This window comes from Pseudochaenichthys georgianus, chromosome 20 (genome assembly GCF_902827115.2).
Source record: "Pseudochaenichthys georgianus chromosome 20, fPseGeo1.2, whole genome shotgun sequence".
Classification (NCBI taxonomy): domain Eukaryota; kingdom Metazoa; phylum Chordata; class Actinopteri; order Perciformes; family Channichthyidae; genus Pseudochaenichthys; species Pseudochaenichthys georgianus.
In genome coordinates this window covers 13,899,206-13,923,891 of record NC_047522.1, presented here as the reverse complement: position 1 = coordinate 13,923,891, position 24,686 = coordinate 13,899,206, and the positions used below count along the sequence as shown (strand labels likewise).

Below are 24,686 nucleotides of genomic sequence, written 5' to 3'. Positions count from 1 at the left end.
ACGGAGGAAAAGAGAGAGGGTTTTGTTTTCTGACACTTTGAGACTTCCCTGACACACTGGGGACACATATTTATGTATAAAAGACATACAAAAGTGCATTTTGCATGATAGGTCCCCTTTAAAGATTGCAGTAAGATAACAGTACAACATATAGTGGAATTGCATTACCCAACACACCAAATCTGATCAGCTACAGAAAGAAAATTGTGCACCATCCTGAGTCTGGCCATAAACAATAGAACATGACAACTGGGGGGGGGGGCGGTGGGTTGTCATGCAGTGAATGAGACAATAGCTCTGAGAATAAAAACATGCCTGTGTCACATTTGGTGCTCTGACCCACTTTCTCCACAGCCAGTAGGTTATTTTGAGATTTCATTAGCAGCAGGAACAAGGGGGAACGAAAGGTGAAGAGGCTCTCACACACCGTCACATCAACTGTCCGTTCACATTCAGGAATTCAAATCTGTGTGAGCATGCCTCTCCTGCTTCTCTTCAGCCTGACCACACATTTGGAATCCTTTCCAAATGCAAGGTGAAAATGTGAGTAACTCTAATTACTACTGGTATGTTGTTTAGTCCTCTTGTAATGAAGCTGTCATCTTTGCTCCGGGGAATGTATCATTGAGTGGAAAGCCGGATCATGTCACTACTGTTAAAAAACACCACTCACCCTGTAGATACTAAAGATATGAAACAATTTAAAATGCAAGAATAACTTGTACTTTGTAGGCAGAGCTACCAAACTTTCAAACAGATTGTATTTAATTTGCTGTCAAAATAGGACAATTTCAAAGATAATTTGGTCCAAATAGAAAATAAAGATTTCTTCCAAAGATTTCAGTAGTTTAAAACAAATACAGTTATTAGCTTTCTTGCTGAAAGTTAGAATTCAATATGGATATGAAAAAGCGAGAAGCAGTATTCCATCCCCAAAACAATTTCAACAAATTTGATCCATGCAAAAAAAATATGGTCGTCGAAATATGTAAAATACGAAAATCCCTACTTCATACAGCCTTCAATACGACAGGGAAACAAAGGATGCTTTTTGAAATGCTGCTAAATTTGTGAAAAAGGTTTTCATAAAACACAACAATCCAAGCAATTATTTCTATTGAAATGATAAATGTAATGGCATCCACCAAATCAGCAGGAAACAATAAACCCATGGAGAGGCCAACACAATCTACTCAATATCTTAAAATGATCTCAGTATTAGTGTTTTTTAAGCCAAGAACTATTTTCCCCAGAGCACAAAATCAATTGCTCAAGTCTGACCTCTTTTGCTCTATTCCAGGCCTTGTAATCCTTGTATACAAGGCATTTATTACGCAGCAATTCTGGCACACACTGGCAGTATGACAACAAAACATAACCCGGGCCATTTCACCAGTTCAAACACATTTTACGTGCTTGAACTGGTGAAATGATTGGTGGTCATTACACGCTTCTCTCCGTGAGAATTGTCCAGATGCTCATTCTGTCAAGGTCAGGATCAAAGCTGGATAGGGAGGAGGCACTCCGCAATGACATGGCACCTGCAACCAGGAAAGACACAAAATGGAGTCCCAGCTACCAGTGTGAGTCAAACTGCCGGGGGAAGAGGAGGAGGAGGAGAGCATGCTTCAGGCTCGATTAGGCCGACATCCTATCTCCATCTCCAGCTCTGAGCTCCATCACCCGAGTCATTAACACCAAAATCACAGCTGCCACTCTGGAGTATTATGGAGCAGGTGGAAGCTGCATTTTGCTGCTTTCTTTTGGAACAGGCTGACCATTTTTGGGGGGAATGCAACACTGAAATGGTCATATACCTCAATAACATCTTCACTCGGCGTCCTTTTTAATTTGAGGATTTGCTGTGACTTGCTGGTGACAAGGAGAGCAGAAGTGACGATTGCATGCCTCAGGAAGTTGGAGGATATGTGTTGGCAGAGACATCTACCCATCTCTACCTCAACAGACCAGAATGCATGTGTCCCCTCTGGCTGAGAAACAGAAACATAAGGTGCCCTCTGCTGGGGTGAAATTGTTGTACACCATTTAAAACTCTTTTGTTTTTGGTAAACAGATGGGAAAAAAAGGATGAAGCGATGAGAAGTAATAAGAAATGACTGAATGAGTTCAAAACAGTAGAGGGGGAACAGGGGTTAGGGGACGGACATTGGGAGAGTGAAAGATAAGCAGATAGCGGGCGTGTGAATGGGAGCGACAGTGACACAGTCCCATGCAACGATAAACAGCCCGAGTGCAGCCTCTTAATGGCTCTGCGCAAGTTATTTGTCACTCCATGTGAAAAGCAAACAGCAGGCAAGGCACTTTGCACTGACACTCTCCATCGCCCAAGGATGTCTCGCCAAGCTTTTCCATCTGTTGACACAACTGCTGTGGTCAAGAGACTCAAAACAAATACGCCTCCGACAGCAAATGTAACACCACAACTACTCTTTCTGCATTTCGTTCGTTGTGAATCGCATTTCAGCTTGCAGAAGACAGAAGTACGGTTTGATCATGTGATTGATGTTAGGGCTCCTTCCCCATCCCTTGAGATCAGGTGGCTTCTGAACAGTTCTGTATTCTACTAAATGACATGTAAAGTATTATCATGTGATAGTGTCTCGATACAGGACACTGAAAATATACCCTAGGATAAAAAACAAAGACAACATTTTCATATGGACAGTGTTTTTTCATTTCTTGGCAGTTCAGGAACATGGACACACTTTGTAACAAATGTCGTTTTCAAATAATTTGGTTCAACGACAGCATATGAATCAAAGGGAAAACAAAGTCTATGAGCACCTCCAAAAAAAAACAAAGTGCTGGGAAATGGAAATTGACTATCCACCATTTTGGAAGTAAATGACAGTAGGAATGATTTCTCTGATATGTGAGCACTGCCATCTTGTGGCTTTTTCTAACACTACACACACTTCTTACATTTAAAAAAGGAAAATCTATAGGTGATAGCAGCTGTAAATCAGTTGTATGTATTTTATGTAAAAAATAAACATTACATGTGTGAATGAGATTCTAAATATATTGAAAATAATGTACATTATTGTTCTCTTTGAGATGTGAATACACAAAAAAAATGCTACATCAGACATTTAAATCCAGTCTTTCTGATAAGTGGAAAATCATCAAAAGAATTTCATCTCTGAAGGCATAATGTCTCACTTCTCCATCCAAATGAAATAATCATCAACCTATTAAAATGCTCTCTACAGTGCCCCCTAGCTGCTGCAGGTGAGAATTCAACCCTCTGGGCCTTTTCCCTGAGATGGGCAGAAGCTCTCCATTAGCTTTCATAATGTCTATCCTCCGGGACAGGTCAGCGTCACTGTCAATCACCAAGGTGCACCTTTGGGCGTAGCTGACCAGGGTCTCTTCTCCTTGGCGGAACACCCCCACCAGGGGGACCATGTCTTTGCCGGCCAGGTGGAGCTCGGCAATACATGCTGTGTTGGCGATGGTGTTCCGGTCGATTCCGAGGTGACGGAAGGCTTCACTCATGCTTTTCTTCTTGATGAAGGATGACAGGACTTGTTTGTAGCGGTGGATGACGTACTGGACTCCGGTGGCTGGAGGAATGAACAAGGCATGTTTTTACATTGTTACTACAGAGGTGATGAAGAATATTTAGTCATTACAGACACAGACTCTTGATAAGCACATGCAGAAGTGACTTTGAACATAAAATAAAATACTGTCCGTCAGTCCCACTACAATAGAAAATACTAAGTTTTCCTTCGCAATTGTATTTGAAATAGTCTGTTTTATAGATTTCTATTTCATATCAATTCTAATTTGACATGCTCTAATTTAAATTAAATTTTGGTTCACTTTATTGGTCAGATTGTTTGTCTAATAACAGAAAAACTACATATTTTTAGGATTTGGTAGAAAGGGCTAGCATGGCCCAAGCAAGTAACCCCATTCAAAATAATAATAATAATAATAATAACAATAAATGGTTGGTACACAAATGTTGTTTGATTTTCATTAACACTGAAGGATAGAAAATTAGAGCTGCATTTGTGTGGTGTTGGAAGAATGTAATATTTGTTTCCCTTTTGGAGGTCTGTGGGTTTTCATTCTAGTTATCAGTATTTCTTACCGATGTGAAAAGGGAGGAAATCTACATCCATTTGACATCACATAACTATTATCTTTGCCCTTACAACAGTAGGATTTGTTAATGATAGACTTGAATGGTCAGGGAAGCACACTAGCACAATAAACAAATAAACACATTTTAAATGTTATCTATATTATATATAACCATCTTTATAAAGACAAGACATTATCTTACCCCTTTTCCTGCTGTAGTCCTTCCCTCTCTTCGATCTTTTCTTGTCTTTGTGGTGTTTTTTCCTTCTGTGTTCACTTGAGGCCGCTGAAAATTCTGATGATCCCGACGCTTCGGAGGCGCAGTCGCTGCTGTCAGGGGAACACGAGGAAACTCTTTCTCTCTTCCGAGATTTGCTTTCCGAGTGCTGCACTTTGCTGTGTCTAGGAGCTGCGTATGATCAACAAAAAACGACATTTACAACAGTATCCAACCAGTGTAAATCAGACATATGGTCACTACGGACACTGACCTTCAGTGAGTGGACTGGGAGATGCAAAGGTGGACATGGAGCGGTTACTGGTGAGGTTTTCAATCTGGCTCCTGAGGAACTTGCGGTCCTGCATCAGGTCCTCCACCTGTTTCTCCAGTGCAGCGATACGCTCCTGTTTGTTCTCCAGCATGCACTGCAGCTTGGTCATGGTCAGCAGCACCCGGGGGGGCAGGCTCTCTGCTTGTGAGCCAGCTGGAGGGAGACAAGAAAGAAGAAGCATGAAAAAAAAACACAGCGTTCCATTCCACAGTATTTTTGTTATTTTACCAACATTGTTTCACTGGCATAAAATGTGTTTTTCTGTTCATGTGGTTGTATCACTATTTCTATGTTATTTGTGCATACTTACACATCTGAAAACATTCTCTTGCACTATTTGATCTGTTTTATTTGTTCTATCTCCTACATATATTCATGTTGCACTGTTGGAGGAGCCTGTGACTTAAGTTTTTCATTGCCATATCTACACTGCAGCTAATGTGCAAATGACAATAAAGCCTTGAATTGTTGCTTTCACACCACTTATTTTGTAACCTGTTGAGCGTGGGTAACAAAAATGAACTGTATAAAGAATTAAAACATCATAAGTCTTCATAATCTGACACGTAAATAAAAAAAATCACAAACAAAGCCAGATTCAAAGGGTACATCATACAACTCAAATACAAATGTTTTTTTTCAGATTTCTTTGTTCAAGTTCACAATTGCAACTGGTGGTTCTCATTTGATTGCACCAGGTTATTAAAGGTCCCCTATTATACTGTTTTTCATAAATATATTATAGGTCTCAGATATATACAAAACATGTCTCTGAAGTGTTTGGCTCGAAATACCAAACAGATCATGCATTGTGGCTTCCCATAAACCCCTCTGTTTCAGCCCTGTTTCAAAAGTGCTGATTCTGGGTCTGTTACTTTAGATCAGTGCTTCTCAAAGTGTGGTCCGTGAGCGCCCCCTAGTGGGCCGTGAGTAAATTGGTAAAATTTCACATTTGAAATTAATTAATTAATTAAAGTTGTCCGCACTCTCGCGGGAATATCTCCGCAATGGTGCAAGCTTAAGTTTCACTTTTGATTGCATGATATAGCCCAGATAAATACCTTCATCACACATTTTCAGGCGATTTGTAAAAAACGATGTGTTTTTTTATTGGTGTGATCCTTGGTATGAAAAAGTTTGAGAAACACTGCTTTAGATGAAAATAAGGAGCCACTCCCCAAGCCCCTCTGAGAGATATTTGGTTAAAAAGAACACAATGGTGCTCTAGGAGATTCAGGTGATGAGGGGGGGGGCTTACCTTGGTTGGTTATTGGCTAATCCAAAAAATCGTTATGACATCATAAAGTGGCCAAAATCTGATCAGCTCATTTTTAGACAGGTTTTTATATAAATGGTTCAGGACAAAAAGTGAGCAAATCTTTTTTTATGAGTCTCTTTACACGGAGGGGACACCTGTTTATGTATAAAATACATGAAAATGTGGATTTTGCATAATAGGTGACCTTTAAAGCGTATATACCAACATTGACATATTTTCAGAGAAGTGCAGTTACCTGACATGGCGCTGCTGGGTGTGTTGTCCTGAACAGAATCAGCTGAGGCAGCAGTTTGGAAGTTCTCCCACTTGATGATGCAGAGGTCGTCTTGTTCCTTCTTCAGCCAGGCCGGAGAGGTGTGTGTGTTTTTGACCCTCACAGAGCTGGAGTCGATCTCCACGCAGGGGGAGTACCCCGACGGCTCCTGCTGCCACACAGACGACATCTCTACAGACCTGGGGAAGCACCAGAGGGAGTAATGGATCCTGTTATCTAGCACCGCCTTTTGGCGTAATTTGGTAAAATGTTCAACATCTTAAAACATTATTAGCCGCGTTCACAATCACAGTACTTTTCCCACTTTAGTTCCGATATAGTTCAGAAATGTCGCATTCACACCAAATAGAGTCGGAACTAAAATGAGTTCATCAGAACCTTTTTTACCCCCTTTTCCGTCCCTGCTAGAGAGCAGGTACTTTGAGATACCCTCAATGAGCTCGATGTGAGCGGAGCTTCACAGATGACGCGTTGCATCCTGTTTCCCGGGTAGCAGTTATCTTGAGAAGCCCCTCACTGCAGGGCGCAGTGCCTCAATGAGCTCGATGTGGGCAGGAGCTCAACATGGGCGGAGCTTCACAGATGACGCGTTGCATCCTGTTTCCCGGGTAGCAGTTATCTTGAGAAGCCCCTCACTGCAGGGCGCAGTGCCTCAATGAGCTCGATGTGGGCAGGAGCTCAACGTGGGCGGAGCTTCACAGATGACGCGTTGCATCCTGTTTCCCGGGTAGCAGTTCTCTTCCCTCCCTTAAATCTAACCCTTCCCTTCCCCCCATCCTAACCCTAACCACTCCCTACCTTTTTACCTAATCCTAATCTTCCTCCTCCTCCCAAAACCTCTCCTACTGTAAGAAATTAAAATCAATGTTGATATGATGTAAATTAAATACAGGGTTTTAATTTAAAGCAGTTTTATTCTGAAAAAACCTGAAGTTCACACTAACTATTAACTTAACACTTTTATTCTGAAAATGCTTAATTTCCGGTTAGCATTAGCATGTGGCTAACATTTTGAAAACCGTGAATTGAAGGTGAAATGACACGTGATGGAATGTTTAAATAACCACAGACATCAGAATTATATATATATTAATAATATAAGATATAATATGTTACTTTTGTGACTGGGTAAGTACCATAGGTAAGTACCGTAAGTACACAACATGGGAGTCGGGACGTCACGTGCAAAGGTTGAGCTCCCGCCAACGTTGAGCACAATGAGGCATTGCACACTGCATTGAGGGGTACTACGGTACTTTCGTGGGAGAAAAGGGTTCCTATGTCTGATTGGCTGGGCGGAATACAAACCACGCCACGTAAAACTCCCAAAAAGTTGTGTGAAGCCGCCATTTTATTATCCTCGCATTAGCATTAGCCCAGCGCAGAAACGCAGAGAGACTAACTTATGGCAACACAAAATAAAACATGGGAGCGGTGGAGATGAGGAGGTGTCGGCGTTCTGGCGGTTTACTCGGAAGTTAGGGACTGGCTTTCTTGTCCGCAGCAGCAGAAAGCATTTTCGAATGTTTGAATGAATCAAAGTGGGTCGTCACCGTCGATGTTCTCTTATGCTCCAACACAGTTGCACGGGGTGCAGAATAGTTTCCCCCCAGACATCGGGGTACTGCTTTGCCCGGTCTTCAGCAGAAATGTTCGTCGGTAAATAAGATGGATTAGATTTGTTCATCTTGGTGAAGAGAAACTCGTGTGAGCTCCACACGTTCACTCTACGGTGTTGTTTACCTTCTGTGATGCGCGAGCTGATGACGTCGCGCATCATCACTACTTCACGTCAAGACGAGCTAACTTTTTTTTTTAAAACTTTGTGTGGAAAAATGCGGGGATTATGCGGCCTTTTGATAAATATGCGGCTTTTTAAAAATATGCGCCATTTTGCGGTAATTTCTGCGATCGCAGAATCGCGTTTTTCTGGAGGGTCTACCTATATAACACAAAGCTTCTTTTGTCAAAAAACCCACCTTTTGATTTTATACTATTTTTTTTAATGTTAAAAAATGCTATAAATCTATTATGCGGCTTGACCTTTTCACCTACCCATGTCAAAACACATCTGATGAACTCAGCTAACAGAGTCTTAGTGTACGGAGGGAGTTTATCTGGCTGTTAAGATATATACACTACATATACCGGGGACAGCACAGTGAAAATACGGCATTTTAGCAGGCAGGACAACGCAGTGTAAGCTGGCAGACAATGACAGCATCTTCACATACAGCCACTGGATGACCGTCAAAACAGTGTCTAAAGAGAGGTACACTATCAGACGGTGCCATGACAGAAAAGGCTTCTTCGCTAAACACACGCTCCCGTGTTTCAGGCTCCCGACTACGATCAAAAGCATCATCAACTGGGTCCGCTGCAGTCAGGGCACGAGCGAGAGCAGAAGCAGCTAAAGAACGTCTTTCCTACGCCGAAGAGGAAATTAATCTAAGGCTGGGAAAAGCTAAGTTGGAAGCATCTATGGAAATGCTCAACATACAGAAAGAAACAGCTGCGGCTATAGCTGAAGCAGAAGTATTTGAAGCTGCTGAGGATTTAGACATTGAGAAAGAAAGGAGTAAAAAATTGTTAAGCTCTGTATCATTGGAAGCAGCATTACGCACACAGAAATATGTTGCTGACCAAGCCAAAATAACGGAGGCTAAACCTCAACTAAGTGATCTTTATGTACCAGCAAATACATAGCCAAGTCCTGGCGACAGCATTTCACATTCACAGCTCAAACCAGAAGCCAAACCTTTCATTCTCCATCAAACCAATCCTGGATCCCAATCACCTCATATTACCTCACAGCAGCCTGGCATCAACGGAGACGAGTGTGCTCGTGGTTCACGCAATGTAAAGTTTGAGAACAACCGTTGTACTCCTGGACAGTATTACAGGCCTCAAAACCTGGTAATCCTTCCTCATCACCCCATCCCATGTCTCCAAATTACAGTCATGACGACTCAAACCTGAATGACTTTGTGAGATATTTTGCACGGCACGCGCTGGTTGCTACAGGTTTGCTTCAATTCAATGAAAAACCTCAGAATTACAGAGCATGGAAACGGTCATGACACCTTTCCTAAAATAACAAATCAAGATTATTCCAAACTGACAAAGTTAAGTGATGTATTAATGGAACTTCAATCTGCCAAAGCAGAAGGAGACTTGCCTGGTCTCTCCTTCCTCGACACAGCCAGAGGCGTCAACCCAATAGTTCAGAAGCTTCTATTCGGTCTGCAGGAAAAGAGGGCATCAGTCGGTGCATCCTACAAGCGGCAAAATCTTGTCCACTATCCACCCTTTGACTTCTTCGTGAACTTTGTCAGCCAGGAGGCTATCATGAGTAGGGTTGGGTACCGAGAACCGGTTCCGGTTCGGAACCGGTTCCAACATTTTGATTCCAACGGCATCATTTAGAAATGTGAATTTCGGTTCCGCTTTTCGATGCCTGAGGAAATGTTTCTCGCCGCTCTCCGTAGCCTACTGCATGACTGCAGCGGGGCAGGAAATGTAGCGTTGTACCTACACTTCCTACAGTGTAACCTGAGACCAGGGCCGGCCCGTTGCACTGGCGTTATAGATGTTCGCCTCGGGCGCCAGATCTGTGGAGGCGCTGCGCTGGGAGCTCTGGGAGGAAAACAATTTGTTTTGACCATTGGTGCTCATCCTAATTTTTGGCCTTGATGTAACAACATTCATAATTAAGTAAATGCAACACCCTTTTCATCCCGGTTATAATTTTCATTCGCCCTGTACGATGGGCGCTGTAAGTGATGAAAATGGGGGATGTTGGCTTATCTGGCACCCACAGCTCACAGCCAACGTGCGAGTGAGCGAGGGAGGGCGCTGTTGTTATTAGCATCTGGTGCTAGCTGCTCTAACGGAAGAAGAAGATGTTTCTCCAATGATGTGGAGGAGAGTCCTCTCCTGTCAGACTGAGGCTGATAGCTACAGCTCAGTGAGGTAAAGGACTCCGAGTGTTTAGATCGTTCACTTTAGTCTAAGTTATCTCAGTGGGTCTCAAACGGTTTGATCACAATTGATGTAAACACATATTTCCAAGGCTCTCCTTTATAATTATTGGGATAAAACAGGTTTGAAATCATTCCAATGTATACTATAGGACAGTAAACCAGACATATCGTTTTAAACTGGAGAGATACAAAAAATATGCATAAATAAAATATGAATGAACAACAAAAATAAAATACGTTAGATCTAGTCTCTAGTAATTCTGCTTAAAGTGCACCAGATTGAAGCATTTTACTTCAAAATGTTCAAACCTTTCTTCCCTGTATGCCTTTCTCAAAAAGAACTGTTCTTTAAAAGTTGGACTGTTGCACTGTTGTACCTTCAGTGGTTCTCAGGTTACAGTTACATAGCAGTGAATATAAACAGACTGATTCATGTGAATATTACTGTAAACTAACCTGTGTAAAAGTTTCTCGAATAAATGTAATTTCTTTGGTTGAAGAAGCATGTATCATTTTTTTTACCCTGCCCCTCAAAGAACCGGAATCGTGGAAATTCAAACGATACCCAACCCTAATCATGAGGAATGATCCAAGCTTCAACTTCGCCTCCCACACAGACACAGCTAAACAGAATGATAAGACAGGTTGGAAACCAAACAAATATCGGGAGGTCTCTGTCCACAAAACAGAGATCTTCCCCGGAGTCGTTACTGAAACCGGTGAGCCCCCAACAAGATCTGAGGACATTGATAAAATGTGTCCGATACATGAAAAGCCATCTCCACTACGCAAATGTACATTCCGAGCAAAGCCCATTGATGAGCGTAAGGCATTTTTTTTACATGGGTAGGTGAAAAGGTCAAGCCGCATAATAGATTTATAGCATTTTTTAACATTAAAAAAATTGTATAAAATCAAAAGGTGGGTTTTTTGACAAAAGAAGCTTTGTGTTATATAGGCAGGCATTGTATTAACACATCGAAGTTGGTTTGACAAAAATGCGTCCATCGAAGCCAGTGTTAAATAGATTTTTCGAATGTGTCGAATATCCAATGTCCAATATAAAACCACATTTACCACGGTCCAGTACCGTGCTAGTTACTGAAAACTAGTAACTAGTTACCATTACTAATTACTTCATTTAAAAAGTAACTCCATTACTTTACTGATTACTTACACCAAAAAGTAATGCGTTACTGTGAACAGTAACTTTTTAGTTACTTAAAAAAAGGGCTACCATTAATGCCCTTATAGCCTTCATTTCAGTACTGTTATTGCATTGGAGAATAATACAATCTGTTGATCAACTTGACATGCACCTCACCACCTCCCTGTTCATCAGGAACATACCCCCCGAGTTCTCCAAAGAGGACATTACTAATCAGGCATCACTGAACTCTGCTAAGCAATGTGGTCTATACAAACACAATCCGTTCCATATGCCGTGTGCCGCCCGTACATGATATCATGCGTATTAGCTCCCTGAAAGCGGGTGACTCCACTGCAGAAATATCCTGCATGTATTCTACAACATACCGTGCAATGGCTTTATCAACTTTTCCCTGGCTAGCAGTCCCTCGGTTAAAATCCAGCCGCTGTTGCTTAGGTGGAGTGGCGTCGGATGAGTCTGGGTCTGTGGTCTTAGCTACTAGCTTCGTCCCAGCATGTTGTTTCTGCAGATGTTTCAACAGATTTGAATTGCTGTTTTGGGCAGTAGATAGGCTCTTTGTCCCGCCAAGACACAACTTACATTTAACTAAAACGTTCTTTTTTTTGTGCTCGACAAAAGTGAAATGGTGAGAATATCTCCAGGCGGAGAAACTCGATTTGAGCTCCGCCGCCGCCATGATAGTCTTGTTAGTAATCACAAACACGCCCACAGCGCGTCTCCGCATGTGACACAGGTGCATGATGGTTAGTCATTTTGTCCGACTTGCTCTGGAGGCTCGCCTACATGAGACGTTGAAATCTCGCGGGACAAAGACGCCCGCAGACAGAGCGAGGCGCGGCGAGGCGGCGCAGTTCCTCTCCACTATGGCGTTATATTTGTGCCTCTATCCTGAGCACGCGATGAAACATGTTGAGCATAGAAAATGCGATTGAGCGCGCACTTGAACATTTTTGAGCACAGAGAAATATATTTTCTCTCATAAAACTCCTGCTCCGTGCGCAAGCAGACCGCTGCACGCGCTCTCTCTCCCTCGACCTCTCCAGCCTGTGCGCGCGTTCAGCTTTGCCTGCGCTCGCTCAAGTTGTCACAGCGTTACAAATGTGCCAGAAAACCAACCAATCGGAGAACTCGATAAGGCCCATTCTGATTGGCTGGTCGAGCGGAGAAGAGTTGCGACAGCGGAAGTCCAAAATGCTTGATCATCACGTGGTTCAGAAAGTTCCCGGAAGTTCGTGGCGGGCCATTTGAATCACAATTTGAATGCATTAATAACAGGATAGAAATGAAATTGTTGGTAATTAGTGGTCAATAAAGGTTTTGATTTGCAATATGTATACAACATATCGATATGTGTATGTAGTTACATCAATGTGTTTTTTAAGTTAAATGTGTTAATATTTGAGGATTAAGATAAAATAAGAAGTACTTTATTTATACCAATTGGGGAAATGTTTACGCTGCAGCAGCAAAAGACAAGGAGGCATTGTACATTAGACAGTTAAAAGACTAGAATTAAACAATCGAAAATGTAAACATCTTAAATAGGGTTAGAGAAAGTAGAAAATATACATAGTGTGAACAGCTATTTTACCTGTTAACATATACATGTTAGGCTAACGTTGCCTTGGTTAGAGCCTGTTGCTGTTGTTTATTGCTTTGAATTCTTTAAAACAAATATTATCTTCTTAAACCTGTATGGTAGTCAGGAGCGTCACATCCTAATGTTTATTGATATATTTAGCGGGAGGGAAGGAAGGTTTCAAAATTCTGATTAGATACATTTCTACCATTTCTTTAATTCATGGTGGTTTCAGTAATCCCATGGTAATTGAGGACACAAGTAATCTAAAGTACTAATGTAATCTTTATGACTTTCAGAAAGGACAGGAGACCCACAGGTGCCTATCAATGATTGTCAACTGACAGCACAATGAGTCAAAGCACTAGCAGCAGCAGCATGATGATGATGTTAAATGTGTTGTTTTAGGAAGATCCATTGTAAATAAATGGAATTCAATAAACATTGAATAGCATATCATGCCGTTTGTCTGTGCCTTTTCCTCTGTGTTGTCCTGGCATATAGTCTCCCCCATGGTTTGCTGTGCTGCCGGGGGATGCTCCAAGCGCTCAGAGAAAGGAGTACACATGTAAAGTTTCCCCACTGACACAGAGAGGAGGAAAGAATGTCTGGCTCAAGTCAGCAGGAGCAATTTAACCATCACAAAAGACAAAAACAGCAACTAAATATGTGAGGTAATCATATTTTTCACAAAACGAAGACCACACCATTGCGAAGCTTAACATCTGTTTAATCAAAAATAAAGAACAGGGAGAGGCTTGCTAAACTCTGGGAGTTGAGACTCAGGTGCAGGGTGAGGGTCTCATTGCAGGTCTTCAGGCTCCGTTGAATCCCCCTGGGGTTCTTGTGCTGAAAGAGGGAGACAGGAGAAAGGGTTAGATACATCTAGCAACCTATAGGATGGGAAATTGCTGACCTATTTTAAACTTACCTTGTGTTTTCACTCTCACTTAAGTCGCTCTCCCTTTGCCATCAATCCAAAATCAGCTCAGCTGCAACATAATACAGACAGGTAATAATCAACAGAATCACAAGGACATTATATGACTCTGCTAAAAACACTCACCCATAAGTTACGTTTTTGTTTACTGTTTGGAAGTCTCAAATATGCACTCTAAATCCATATCAATAGCGATGTATCACACAAATAGCTCTCTTCCTTATTATTGTGTAACGTTCGTTAACTATATTATACTAGCTTGAACTCCAAAATGGATATCCTCATTTCACCACCTCCACCCACTACAATCACACGCCCCAATGTTATATTTAACTAATATGTAACTCCCTCCACCTCGGATAAAAGCACGTTGGAAGAAATAACATTAAGAGAACGGATTAATAGGCTGTTCATGGTTAACGTGTGTTGTTAACTTTATCTGGTATCCTAGCCTCATCTGTCCGGTTGAAAATTAACGCAAGTTCTATGCCCATTGTAGAAGAGGAAACAGAAGTTGGTCCAGGTTCTGGTCAACCCAAAATTGTGATAGAGAGAGAAACATGTTTTGTCATTCTGCCACCTCTAATGCTTACAGCAAGTAATCAATACCTCAGAAGGGTTCATGTACATGTAGGCTACGGTTTGTAAGCGGTTTGCTTAAACTACCCCTATAGCTATGTTGCCGGCTAGCAAACTCAGGCATTGCAAACAATAACGTGATATCAGAAAACTAGAAATGTATAACTCACCTGACACTGTGGCGTGCTATTCTCTTCATTCGAGTCTGTCATGTCCTGTAAATGTCAACGATGGATGTGTAATAAGAATGTCAACAGCCTGATGGCAACCGAAAATCCCTCTCTCATCTCAGATAGAAGATATGATTGGAGACGACCAGCCAATCAGAATTGACCTTCTCGAGTTCTCCGATTGGTTGGTTTTGTGGCACATTTGTAACGCTGTGACAACTTGAGCGAGCGCAGGCAAAGCTGAGCGCGCACAGGTTGGAGATGTCGAGCGAGCGAGGGAGAGAGAGCGCGTGCAGCGGTCTGCTTGCGCACGGAGCAGGAGTTTTATGAGAGAAAATATATTTCTCTGTGCTCAAAAATGTTCAAGTGCGCGCTCAATAGCATTTTCTATGCTCAACATGTTTCATTGCATGCTCAGGATAGAGGCACAAATATAACGCCATACTCCACGGGCTGCGGAAGCTAAATGCTTGATGGGAAACGTCTCGCTGGTATCTCGAGCCGAGTGCTCATTGGTGGATTTTACCCCGTGCTGCAGCTGCTGATGAAACTCTCCAATTGGCTCGACAAAAGTTTGTTGTTGTTTTGTGTCAGTTTTACGTCGCCACATCCATTCCCATTTTTCATCATTGTTCCACAATGTTTATCATCATGAAATTAATATCTATATATTTTATACTATACTTGCACTGCTTACCGTTTCATAGTTTATATATCTTAGCATATTCATACACACTGTTCATACTGCTCACAGGTTGCTGTGTATATCTAGTGTATTCATACCCCTCACTGTTTATTCATCATTCAATTCATTCTATATTTTATTCTGTCTATTGTGTACAACTTTTCACTTCACTGCTTGTTGCACCTGGTTAGAAGCTAAACTGCATTTCGTTGTCTCAGTACCTGTAATATGTGCAATAACAATAAAGTTGAATCTAATCTTGAGCAGGAACAAATGTATTACTTAGTACATATCTGACATTAACGATGAAACACATTTGTGCATTCTTTATAAATGCAAACCGAGTCAAGCCGACTCTGGAGGTGGCGGTATGCACCTTAAAGTTGCAATCCGCCAAAAAACCGAGAGAAGAAGAAGAAGAAGAAGAAGAAGAAGAAGAAGAAGAAGAAGAAGAAGAAGAAGAAGAAGAAGAAGAAGAAGAAGAAGAAGAAGAAGAAGAAGAAGAAGAAGAAGAAGAAGAAGAAGAAGAAGAAGAAGAAGAAGAAGAATCCGAGCTGTCCGACTTCAGGCGAGCTTTTTGAGACCTCCCCCGGCTGCGATCGGCTATTCTCGTCTACTTTCGAGGCGATCCGCAACGCGTCTCAAACAAGCCTACTATCTAAGTACTGTACTTAAGTACAGTTCTCATCTCTGTTCGCCTCGCTGTTGGCGCCGCTCACCAACGTCTGGGAGCCGAGGCCGTGGCCGTTTCTCAATCGCAAGTACACATTCTGCAGAGCAACTATTTCAAGTATACTACGTCATAGAGAGGCGCAGAATGCTGGGCATTTAAACAGTCATTCGGCGCCACTCGATGACGTAGTATACTTGAAATAGTTGCTCTGCAGCATGTGTACTCGCGATTGAGAAACGGCCTGAGACTATATAAAACAAAATAACGGAGTAACAAACAATGTAGTAACGGTAACTGAGTTAAAAAAATAATGCGTTAGAGTACTAGCTACTGCCAAAAATAACGGCGTTACAGTCCCAACACTGCTTCCGGCCGGGGACTTTGGGCGGCAGTATACGCCGTTAAGTTCTTTGTGGCCTGCCAGTAAACCCAAAGCAGAAGAAGAAGAAGTGACGTCAGCGGCTTCATTTGCCTAATTCTCCCCCAGGGTTTTATTCCGGTGCGATCTGTACTTACGCGATCTGTACTTAGTTCATGAGAACTAAAGAGTTCTGATCAACTAAGTTCTGATGAACTAAAGTGGGAAAAGTACTGCGGTGTGAACGCGCCTAATGGCCATATTGGCAACGCTTAAAACTTTGGTCCCTGCATATTCTGAGTATTCTCATCATACACAGAACTTGTATAAACTGAGGATGATGGACAGACTGATTACAACATTATTAATATGTTTTGGGTTACTTCGCATGTAAGAATCTTGTATCTGTAACATATAGGTTTGTCCTATGCCAACACTTTGTTGTGGTAGACATTTATCAGGAGATTTAAAAAAGCTCTAACTAAAATTAATCTTACTTTGTAAGAAATTCAGAAAGTAAGCAAAACCATGTTATAGCCAAATAATTTGTAAAAGGCATTTTATTCACAAAATCAAAAACATATGGAGGTGTTTTCTCAAAATTAGGAGGACTCATCAGACTTTTTGTAATTTTAAGAGGTGTTATGACCTGGCTCAAAAGGCCACAACAAAGAGGAGACACACCATATCAACGGTTAAACAAAAGATACTTATTAAAGCAAATTAGCCAAATGAATTAAGTGCAAAACAAATGAAGCATGAGGTGTGGATGTCAGTGGTATAAATGTAAATGCAGGGTGAGGATTGCATGGACATGTGTAGACCCTCCAGAAAAACGCGGGCAAAAATCCTTGATTATGCGGGCTAATATCCTTGATTATACGATTAAACATGCAGGGCTTGTATGTGATAGTATGCGGTGAAATTGCGGGAAGTTGCGAAATATGCTAAATATGCGTAAATAATAGTTTTTTTTTTAAATATTGGGCTGTCTTATTTATTCTCTCTCACACACAACCTGCCACTAACGTTAAACCCATTTACTGTTCAATTAAACACATTCAATGTTTATTTATTGTAAAAGCAATTGGGCTATTTTAATCACACTCTCACACACACACACTTATCCGCCTTATTCTGTTTTCATTTACTCGTTCGTTATCAGACCAGCTTCAATCTTGTAGGCTACTCACCTCGTTTCTTGTACCCTCGAAAGTGTTTTGGAGGTTGATGGCTCGGTGAACGTGAGTTGTTCGGCTTTCTTGTCCGCAGCAGCAGAAAGCATTTTCGAATGTTTGAATGAATCAAAGTGGGTCATCACCGTCGATTTTCTCAAATGCTCCAACACACAGTTGCACGGGGTGCAGAATAGTTTCCCCCCACTTTCGTGCAAGACATCGGGGAACTGCTTTGCCCGGTCTTTAGCAGAAATGTTCGTCGGTAAATGAGATGGATTAGATTTTTTCATTTTGGTGTTTTCTCTCTCGTGTGAGTTCCACTTCCACACGTTCACTCTACGGTGTTGTTTACCTTCTGTGATGCGCGAACTGATGACGTCGCATCATCATCACTACTTCACGTCAAGAGGAGTTAACTTTTTCCCCCCTCAATTTTGTGTGAAAAAATGCAGGGATTATGCGCCCTTTTAATAAATATGCGCCATTTTAAAAATCTGCGCCGTTTTGCTGATTATGCGGTAAATTATGCGATCGCATAATTGCGTTTTTCTGGAGGGTCTATGAAGTGCACAAAGTGAAGCAACTGAGAAAACTCATAACATACTCAACCAAAACCAGTTGCCTGTATAGGCCATAAAGTGAACCCTGTTATCGTTTCAACCCGCTCCACAGAAGTGGAACTACATAATCTTCAATTCATAAAAAAGAACGAGTCATGTTTATCCACCAAAAAAAAGTTCGTCGCTAAAATTCCTGCCAATTCTTCTAGGCACGTAATTATTGGCTAAACTAGTCCCTTCAAAGCGTAATAATATCTTGGTCCAAAGTAGTGCCACGGTTCGTCACGTGATCGTGCTACACCAATTGGGTAGCTGCATATTGTCAACAGAAGTGAAAGATGGCCGCCTACATGGTTGCGCTAAACCAGACCAAATGGATTCTAAACAGTGCTGTATGCTTGTTTTATGTCATGTTTTGTCATATGTCTTAATACATCACTAAGACCGAGGTATTTGCGTTATATACGCGGTATTTTTGAGAGGTTTTACTATCTGGGAACAGAGTTGACCATCGAATCAACATTGACTAGCAGCGTTTATCAGCCAACTCCAGCTACAAACAATTTCCCCACGGGAATTAATAAAGTATATCAAACTCAAATTTATCAAACTATCATTCCTGGACTACCATGTTCGCATCGCTAGGTTCATTGGCTGAGCTCGTGGATTATTCCATTAGACTGAGGACTTTTTGTCTGTCTGTTGTTACCCTGTACACGTTAAATGCACTCTTAAAATGACTTGATTTCATACATAGCTGCGTCCAAGAAGAAGGTTAACTTGTTACGTTAAGTAATTTAGATCAATAAAATGCAGTACTTCCAGGCTGAAGACTTTTCTTTTTGTCGCTGCTTTTAATTGAACTATTCATATCTTAGACTGCACTGTAACTTTTATCCATGTATTTTTTCTTTTAATGTTTATTTTATTAGCTTTTCTTTTTAATGACTGATTTTAAATGCCATTTTCTTAATGTCTTTCATTTTTTGTAAAGCACTTTGAATTGCCTTGTGTTGAAAAGTGCTATATAAATAAACTTGCCTTGCCTTGCTTTTACCAATGTCCATTGATTCATTTATTTACTCATTCATCCCTCCACAAATGAAAACAACACTGATGAACCATAAAAACGAGATTTATTATAAATATAAAAAGGTATGACGTAGAAAACAGTACAAAACAGAATAAGGACATGTAATGGAGTATAATTGATTGGTGTCAGGTGATCGTGATCCGCAGCCACGGCTGGGCGGAGCGGCTGATTGGTGCTGTGATGGCCTCAGCTGGTTATACTCTGTGTTCTAGTTTGGTTGTGAAGCCACACGGTTTTTTGACCGCTGCATTGCACTGCAGAGAAGAGACTATTTGTTTATTTAAAGGACGAACACTGTTTCAACCTCGTCTGGTAAGATACGATAATTGGAAATAAATGTGCCAAAAACAAACGTATCTCTGAGTGATGTGTGAGCGCGTCGGCCAGGCGCTAAAACCAAAAGAACAGAAAAGAGCTTAAGAAAGCTGGAAAGAAGGCTCCAGACGCACCAGAAAGTCACAAAAAGTCAAAAATTATCCACACACAAACATTGTTACAGGCATATTACGTCTGTGAAGCACAAACAGGTTGATTATTTTGCCAATACAAGATGGAATACGTACAGGACAAGCTTACAACGGTGGCTCGGCTTGAAGGGAGACTCTCGGAACGTGGTGGCTGAAAACCACAAGTTTAACAACCACTGTTGATGTTGTTGAAGACCTGCAGTGTGATCATGAGGAATGTGACACACGGGTGTTTTTACATGCCCAACATGCTGCACAGCCTTGATTGGAATTCACACGTTCTCTGGGTGTGACCCCACAAGCGCTTTCTATGGCAAAGGTAAAAGAAAGTCATTTGCTATTGCATGTGAGAAAGATGACTACCTTAAGGCTTTTAGAAATGTAGGTACTAACTTTGACTTGGAGCAATCAACATTTGCACTTCTTTGCCGGTATGTATGTCACCTATATGATCAGCCAGCAGCCGACGATGTAAATGATGCTAGGTACAAGGCTTTCTGTATGGCATCATCGGCCTTGCCAGAATTAAGCATTCCCCCTACTCCTGATGCCCTCCATCAGCACTGCAAAAGGGCAATAATGAGGTCTCAAAAGAGAAATTAATGCTCCATCACCTGCTGGATATGGTTGGGAAATAGAGGATGGGAACTTACACGTCACCTGGATGACAAGAAATCCTGCCCCTGACAGTGTGTTGCATGTGATACACTGCAGCTGTAAAGAGTCTGCCTGTGAGAAAGGCAGGTGTTCATGCTTCTCTGCAGGACTCTGTTGCACAGACTTATGTCGTTGCTCAAATTGTGCAAATAAAAAAGAAACAGGAAGAGAACGATGACTGCCCTGACACTGACAGTGAGGAATAGGAATAAAAGAGCCTTCTTTCCACCTTTCTTAAGCTCTTTTCTGTTCTTTTGGTTTTAGCGCCTGGCCGACGCGCTCACACATCACTCAGAGATACGTTTGTTTTTGGTACATTTATTTCCAAGTTATCGTATCTTACCAGACGAGGTTGAAACAGTGTTCATCCTTTAAATAAACAAATAGTCTCTTCTCTGCAGTGCAATGCAGCGGTCAAAACACCGTGTGGCTTCACAACCAAACCAGAACACAGAGTATAATCAGCAGGACTCTTTTAACCAGCTGAGGCCATCACAGCACCACTCAGCCGCTCCGCCCAGCCGTGGCTGCGGATCACGTTCACTTGACACCAATCAATTATACTCCATTACATGTCCTTATTCTGTTTTCTACTGTTTTCTACGTCATACCTTTTTATATTTGTAATACATCTCGTTTTTATGGTTCATCAGTGTTGTTTTCATTTGTGGAGGGATGAATGAGTAAATAAATGAATCAATGGACATTGGTAAAAGCAAGGCAAGGCAAGTTTATTTATATAGCACTTTTCAACACAAGGCAATTCAAAGTGCTTTACAAAAAATGAAAGACATTAAGAAAATGGCATTTAAAATCAGTCATTAAAAAGAAAAGCTAATAAAATAAACATTAAAAGAAAAAATACAGTGCAGTCTAAGATATGAATAGTTCAATTAAAAGCAGCGACAAAAAGAAAAGTCTTCAGCCTGGAAGTACTGCATTTTATTGATCTAAATTACTTAACGTAACAAGTTAACCTTCTTCTTGGACGCAGCTATGTATGAAATCAAGTCATTTTAAGAGTGCATTTAACGTGTACAGGGTAACAACAGACAGACAAAAAGTCCTCAGTCTAATGGAATAATCCACGAGCTCAGCCAATGAATCTAGCGATGCGAACATGGTAGTCCAGGAATGATAGTTTGATACATTTGAGTTTGATATACTTTATTAATTCCCGTGGGGAAATTGTTTGTAGCTGGAGTTGGCTGATAAACGCTGCTAGTCAATGTTGATTCGATGGTCAACTCTGTTCCCAGATAGTAAAACCTCTCACAAATACCGCGTATATAACGCAAATACCTCGGACTTAGTGATGTATTAAGACATATGACAAAACATGACATAAAACACTGTTTAGAATCCATTTGGTCTGGTTTAGCGCAACCATGTAGGCGGCCATCTTTCACTTCTGTTGACAATATGCAGCTACCCAATTGGTGGAGCACGATCACGTGACGAACCGTGGCACTACTTTGGACCAAGATATTATTACGCTTTGAAGGGACTAGTTCAGCCAATAATTACGTGCCTAGAAGAATTGGCAGGAATTTTAGCGACGCATTTTTTTGGGTGGATAAGCATGACTCGTTCTTTTTTATGAACTAAAGATTGTGTAGTTCCACTTCTGTAGAGCGGGATTTCTTTTCTCGAGGACTTTTCGAGGTTCACCTTGCGGCCAAAGCAGAGGGAGGACAGAGAAGGTGTGGCTAGTGGCTGTGCTGCATCCAGCCGCCTTAACTCAGAGGCCCTGAGTTAAGGCGGCTGGATGCAGCACAGCCACTAGCCACACCTTCTCAAGATGAACCCCAGGGGCATCACAGAGGGGATAATGGTCCTATTTTTAATTGCATATTTCCTTCATTTGAACGTTTTTTGAATATAGTTTTATATATATAAAAATCCCGATGTTTTAATGATGAAGTATGAAATCATTGCCTGCCTGGCAGTACAGCTCACATCACACTTGCAGAGAGAAGCATTAACACAGGCTAGAGCAGGAGCAATGTTTGTGTCAATAGTTAGCACACATTCAACTTGAACTAAAGCTGTTTCTATAGCAACAAGATACAAATCCTGCAATTATGAGATCTTAATCTTATATCAAGATAAGGATCTCGTAATTATTAGATATTTTATGAAATAAGGACCTTGTAATTATAAGATTTTACAATCAAAAAGAAGAAATCAAGGCTGTGGGTTAAACGTACTATAGCAGTGATTATTTAAGTTTGAAATGATTATATGAAGGCCATGTAATACAGAAATACGTTTTATTTCCAAACATTTGGACTACCTATGTTGCAAATGTATTATCTTTTCAATTTACACACGGCATCTATTGCACGTCTGTCTGTCCTGGGAGAGGGATCCCTCCTCTGTTGCTCTCCCTGAGGTTTCTCCCATTTTCCCCTTTAAACTGGGTTTTCTTCGGAAGTTTTTCCTTGTACGATGTGAGGGTCTAAGGACAGAGGGTGTCGTATTGTCATACTGATATTCTGTACAAACTGTGAAGACCACTGAGACAAATGTAACATTTGTGATATTGGGCTATATAAATAAGATTGATTTATTAAAAAAACTAAAACAATTGGAAGGCTTTTTCATAGTTATTCGAATCTCAAGTGCCAATTATCATATTATTGCATAGTGACTTCTTAATGGTGAGCAAGAGGAATTCCTGATAATGTCATAAATCACATTATTTGATGTTTGTAACCGTATTATAAGTTGTTGCCTTATATAGTCACTGGATGCACAATATCCACAAATATAAGGGTTGGTGCATTCAGTTGCTTGATACCGATACAATATATTCAATGGTAGAACAGATTAATGAAGAGCAGTACTTATTTTTGTTGCAGGAAGTGGACATGACTGTTTGTACTTAACGTCTCCATGGAGATGATGATGGACTACATGTGCAAGCTGCAGCACCTGAACACACCACGCTGCAGTGATTCATCTGGTCTCAACACCTGACACAATGCATTAAATTACTCTTGGAATGATCACATATATATTGGACTTTCACATTTTTGCACATGGGGCACAAATACTAATTCAATTCGATAATGCAGCGGAAAGTCAGCAGGATTAGTAGGGGGATTTAATGAGCTTTTACCAAGATGGATGCTTGACTGTAATAACAAGCAATAGGGGTAAAAGGGAGCAACAAAGCCGGTGAGAAGAGGAGAACGTACCTTCAAGGTCCAGCGGTTAAAAACGGTGTTCGATGTGTGTCTATGTTTGTGCTGCTGTACGCTGACGTCTCACTTTGTATTAAGTGCACCGTTTTTCAAAAATATAAACAGACGAGAAAAATCCAGCCAACAATACAACATGCATTTCTGAGAAAGGGGCGGGGCCAGAGAGAGCACTGACGTAACCATAGCATGCAACGCTGCACTCAGGGACTCTACAAAAAGTTGTACCATTTTACTGTATGTGAGTGGCGTAAAAAGAACCGGTTGCAATACTGCAAATTAAGAATGTAATGTTACCAGCATGGGCGGTCCTGGACGTTTAAGTAATGTAATTTAATAAGGAAGTTACTGCATAAATAATGTTACCCCAAACTTCTTTTAATGTCCTTTATCTTTGGCCAAAGTAACAAAGTAACTCCTTCTTTATGCATTACATGTGCCCCTCATTAAATTATTGCCCCCCCCTCACGGCCCCCAATTAGTCTAGAACTGACACCAGATGTTCTTAATTGAGAATCATAATAATTCCCTCAAATGTATACATTTGAAGAAATTATAAAGACAGAGTTCTTAGATTAGGACTGTTTAGACTATTTTACAGCTACTTAGAAGGAAAAAAATTGCAACCTGTGTGATTTAGTGTGAACTGTAATTCATAACACATGGAGGTGGGAGAGATTACCAGCTGGGTAATTTGAGTGGCACATTCACAAGTCCCCTACTGTTTTTGAATCCCTAGATAAATATAGGGTAAACATTTTCTGATTTGGTTTTGGGATAGTCTTTGAATAAAGCGTAAAGCTACTAGTAATAACCATCAGCTGTGAGCGGACAACATATCATGTTTGTAATGATCATTTCCCACTTTGTGAGTTTGCATGTAACTTAATTTTACACTTTCCATATTTCCAAAATACTTGAAGGCAGCAAAGTGACAAGCGTAAAGGGGGTGTGTCCTTTATATAAACGGTCTATGGGTGTGTCATTTCATTGAATGTGAAGTCTACAATCTTCAGTGGCTGATTGGACGGTACATTTGACAGACAGCCACTGTATGTCTGATAATGAAAAGTCCTATTGACATTATTGGTTGCCTCAGGTTTTAATGCATATTTTCTATTAACACAGTATCAAACACAGTTGAATGTCAAACAAAACCAGATATGA

The 24,686-nt window shown here is 41.0% G+C and overlaps 1 protein-coding gene and 1 long non-coding RNA gene across 4 annotated transcripts; both read right to left on the bottom strand.

Moving 5' to 3' along the window:
- Positions 1 to 2,685: 2,685 nt before the first annotated feature.
- On the bottom strand, positions 2,686 to 23,673 carry LOC117465778 (coiled-coil domain-containing protein 106-like). Of its 3 annotated transcripts, none has more exons than XM_034108793.1 (5): positions 23,517 to 23,673; positions 6,182 to 6,399; positions 4,608 to 4,820; positions 4,319 to 4,525; positions 2,686 to 3,587 (listed from the first exon to the last, which is right to left on the bottom strand). In XM_034108793.1, exons 2-5 carry the CDS (start codon positions 6,387 to 6,389, stop codon positions 3,208 to 3,210), a joined length of 1,008 nt encoding a protein of 335 aa, XP_033964684.1. In that variant the 5' UTR covers positions 6,390 to 6,399; positions 23,517 to 23,673; the 3' UTR covers positions 2,686 to 3,207. The 3 variants fall into 3 exon arrangements, with proteins under 3 accessions (XP_033964684.1, XP_033964685.1, XP_033964683.1); XM_034108794.2 differs by lacking the exon at positions 23,517 to 23,673 and adding an exon at positions 11,740 to 12,028; XM_034108792.2 differs by lacking the exon at positions 23,517 to 23,673 and adding an exon at positions 11,523 to 11,729.
- LOC139435902 (uncharacterized) lies at positions 13,568 to 17,898 on the bottom strand. The gene is made up of 3 exons (XR_011645113.1): positions 17,552 to 17,898; positions 13,885 to 13,945; positions 13,568 to 13,802 (listed from the first exon to the last, which is right to left on the bottom strand). It is a non-coding gene; the product is annotated as an uncharacterized lncRNA (long non-coding RNA).
- Positions 23,674 to 24,686: the final 1,013 nt, after the last annotated feature.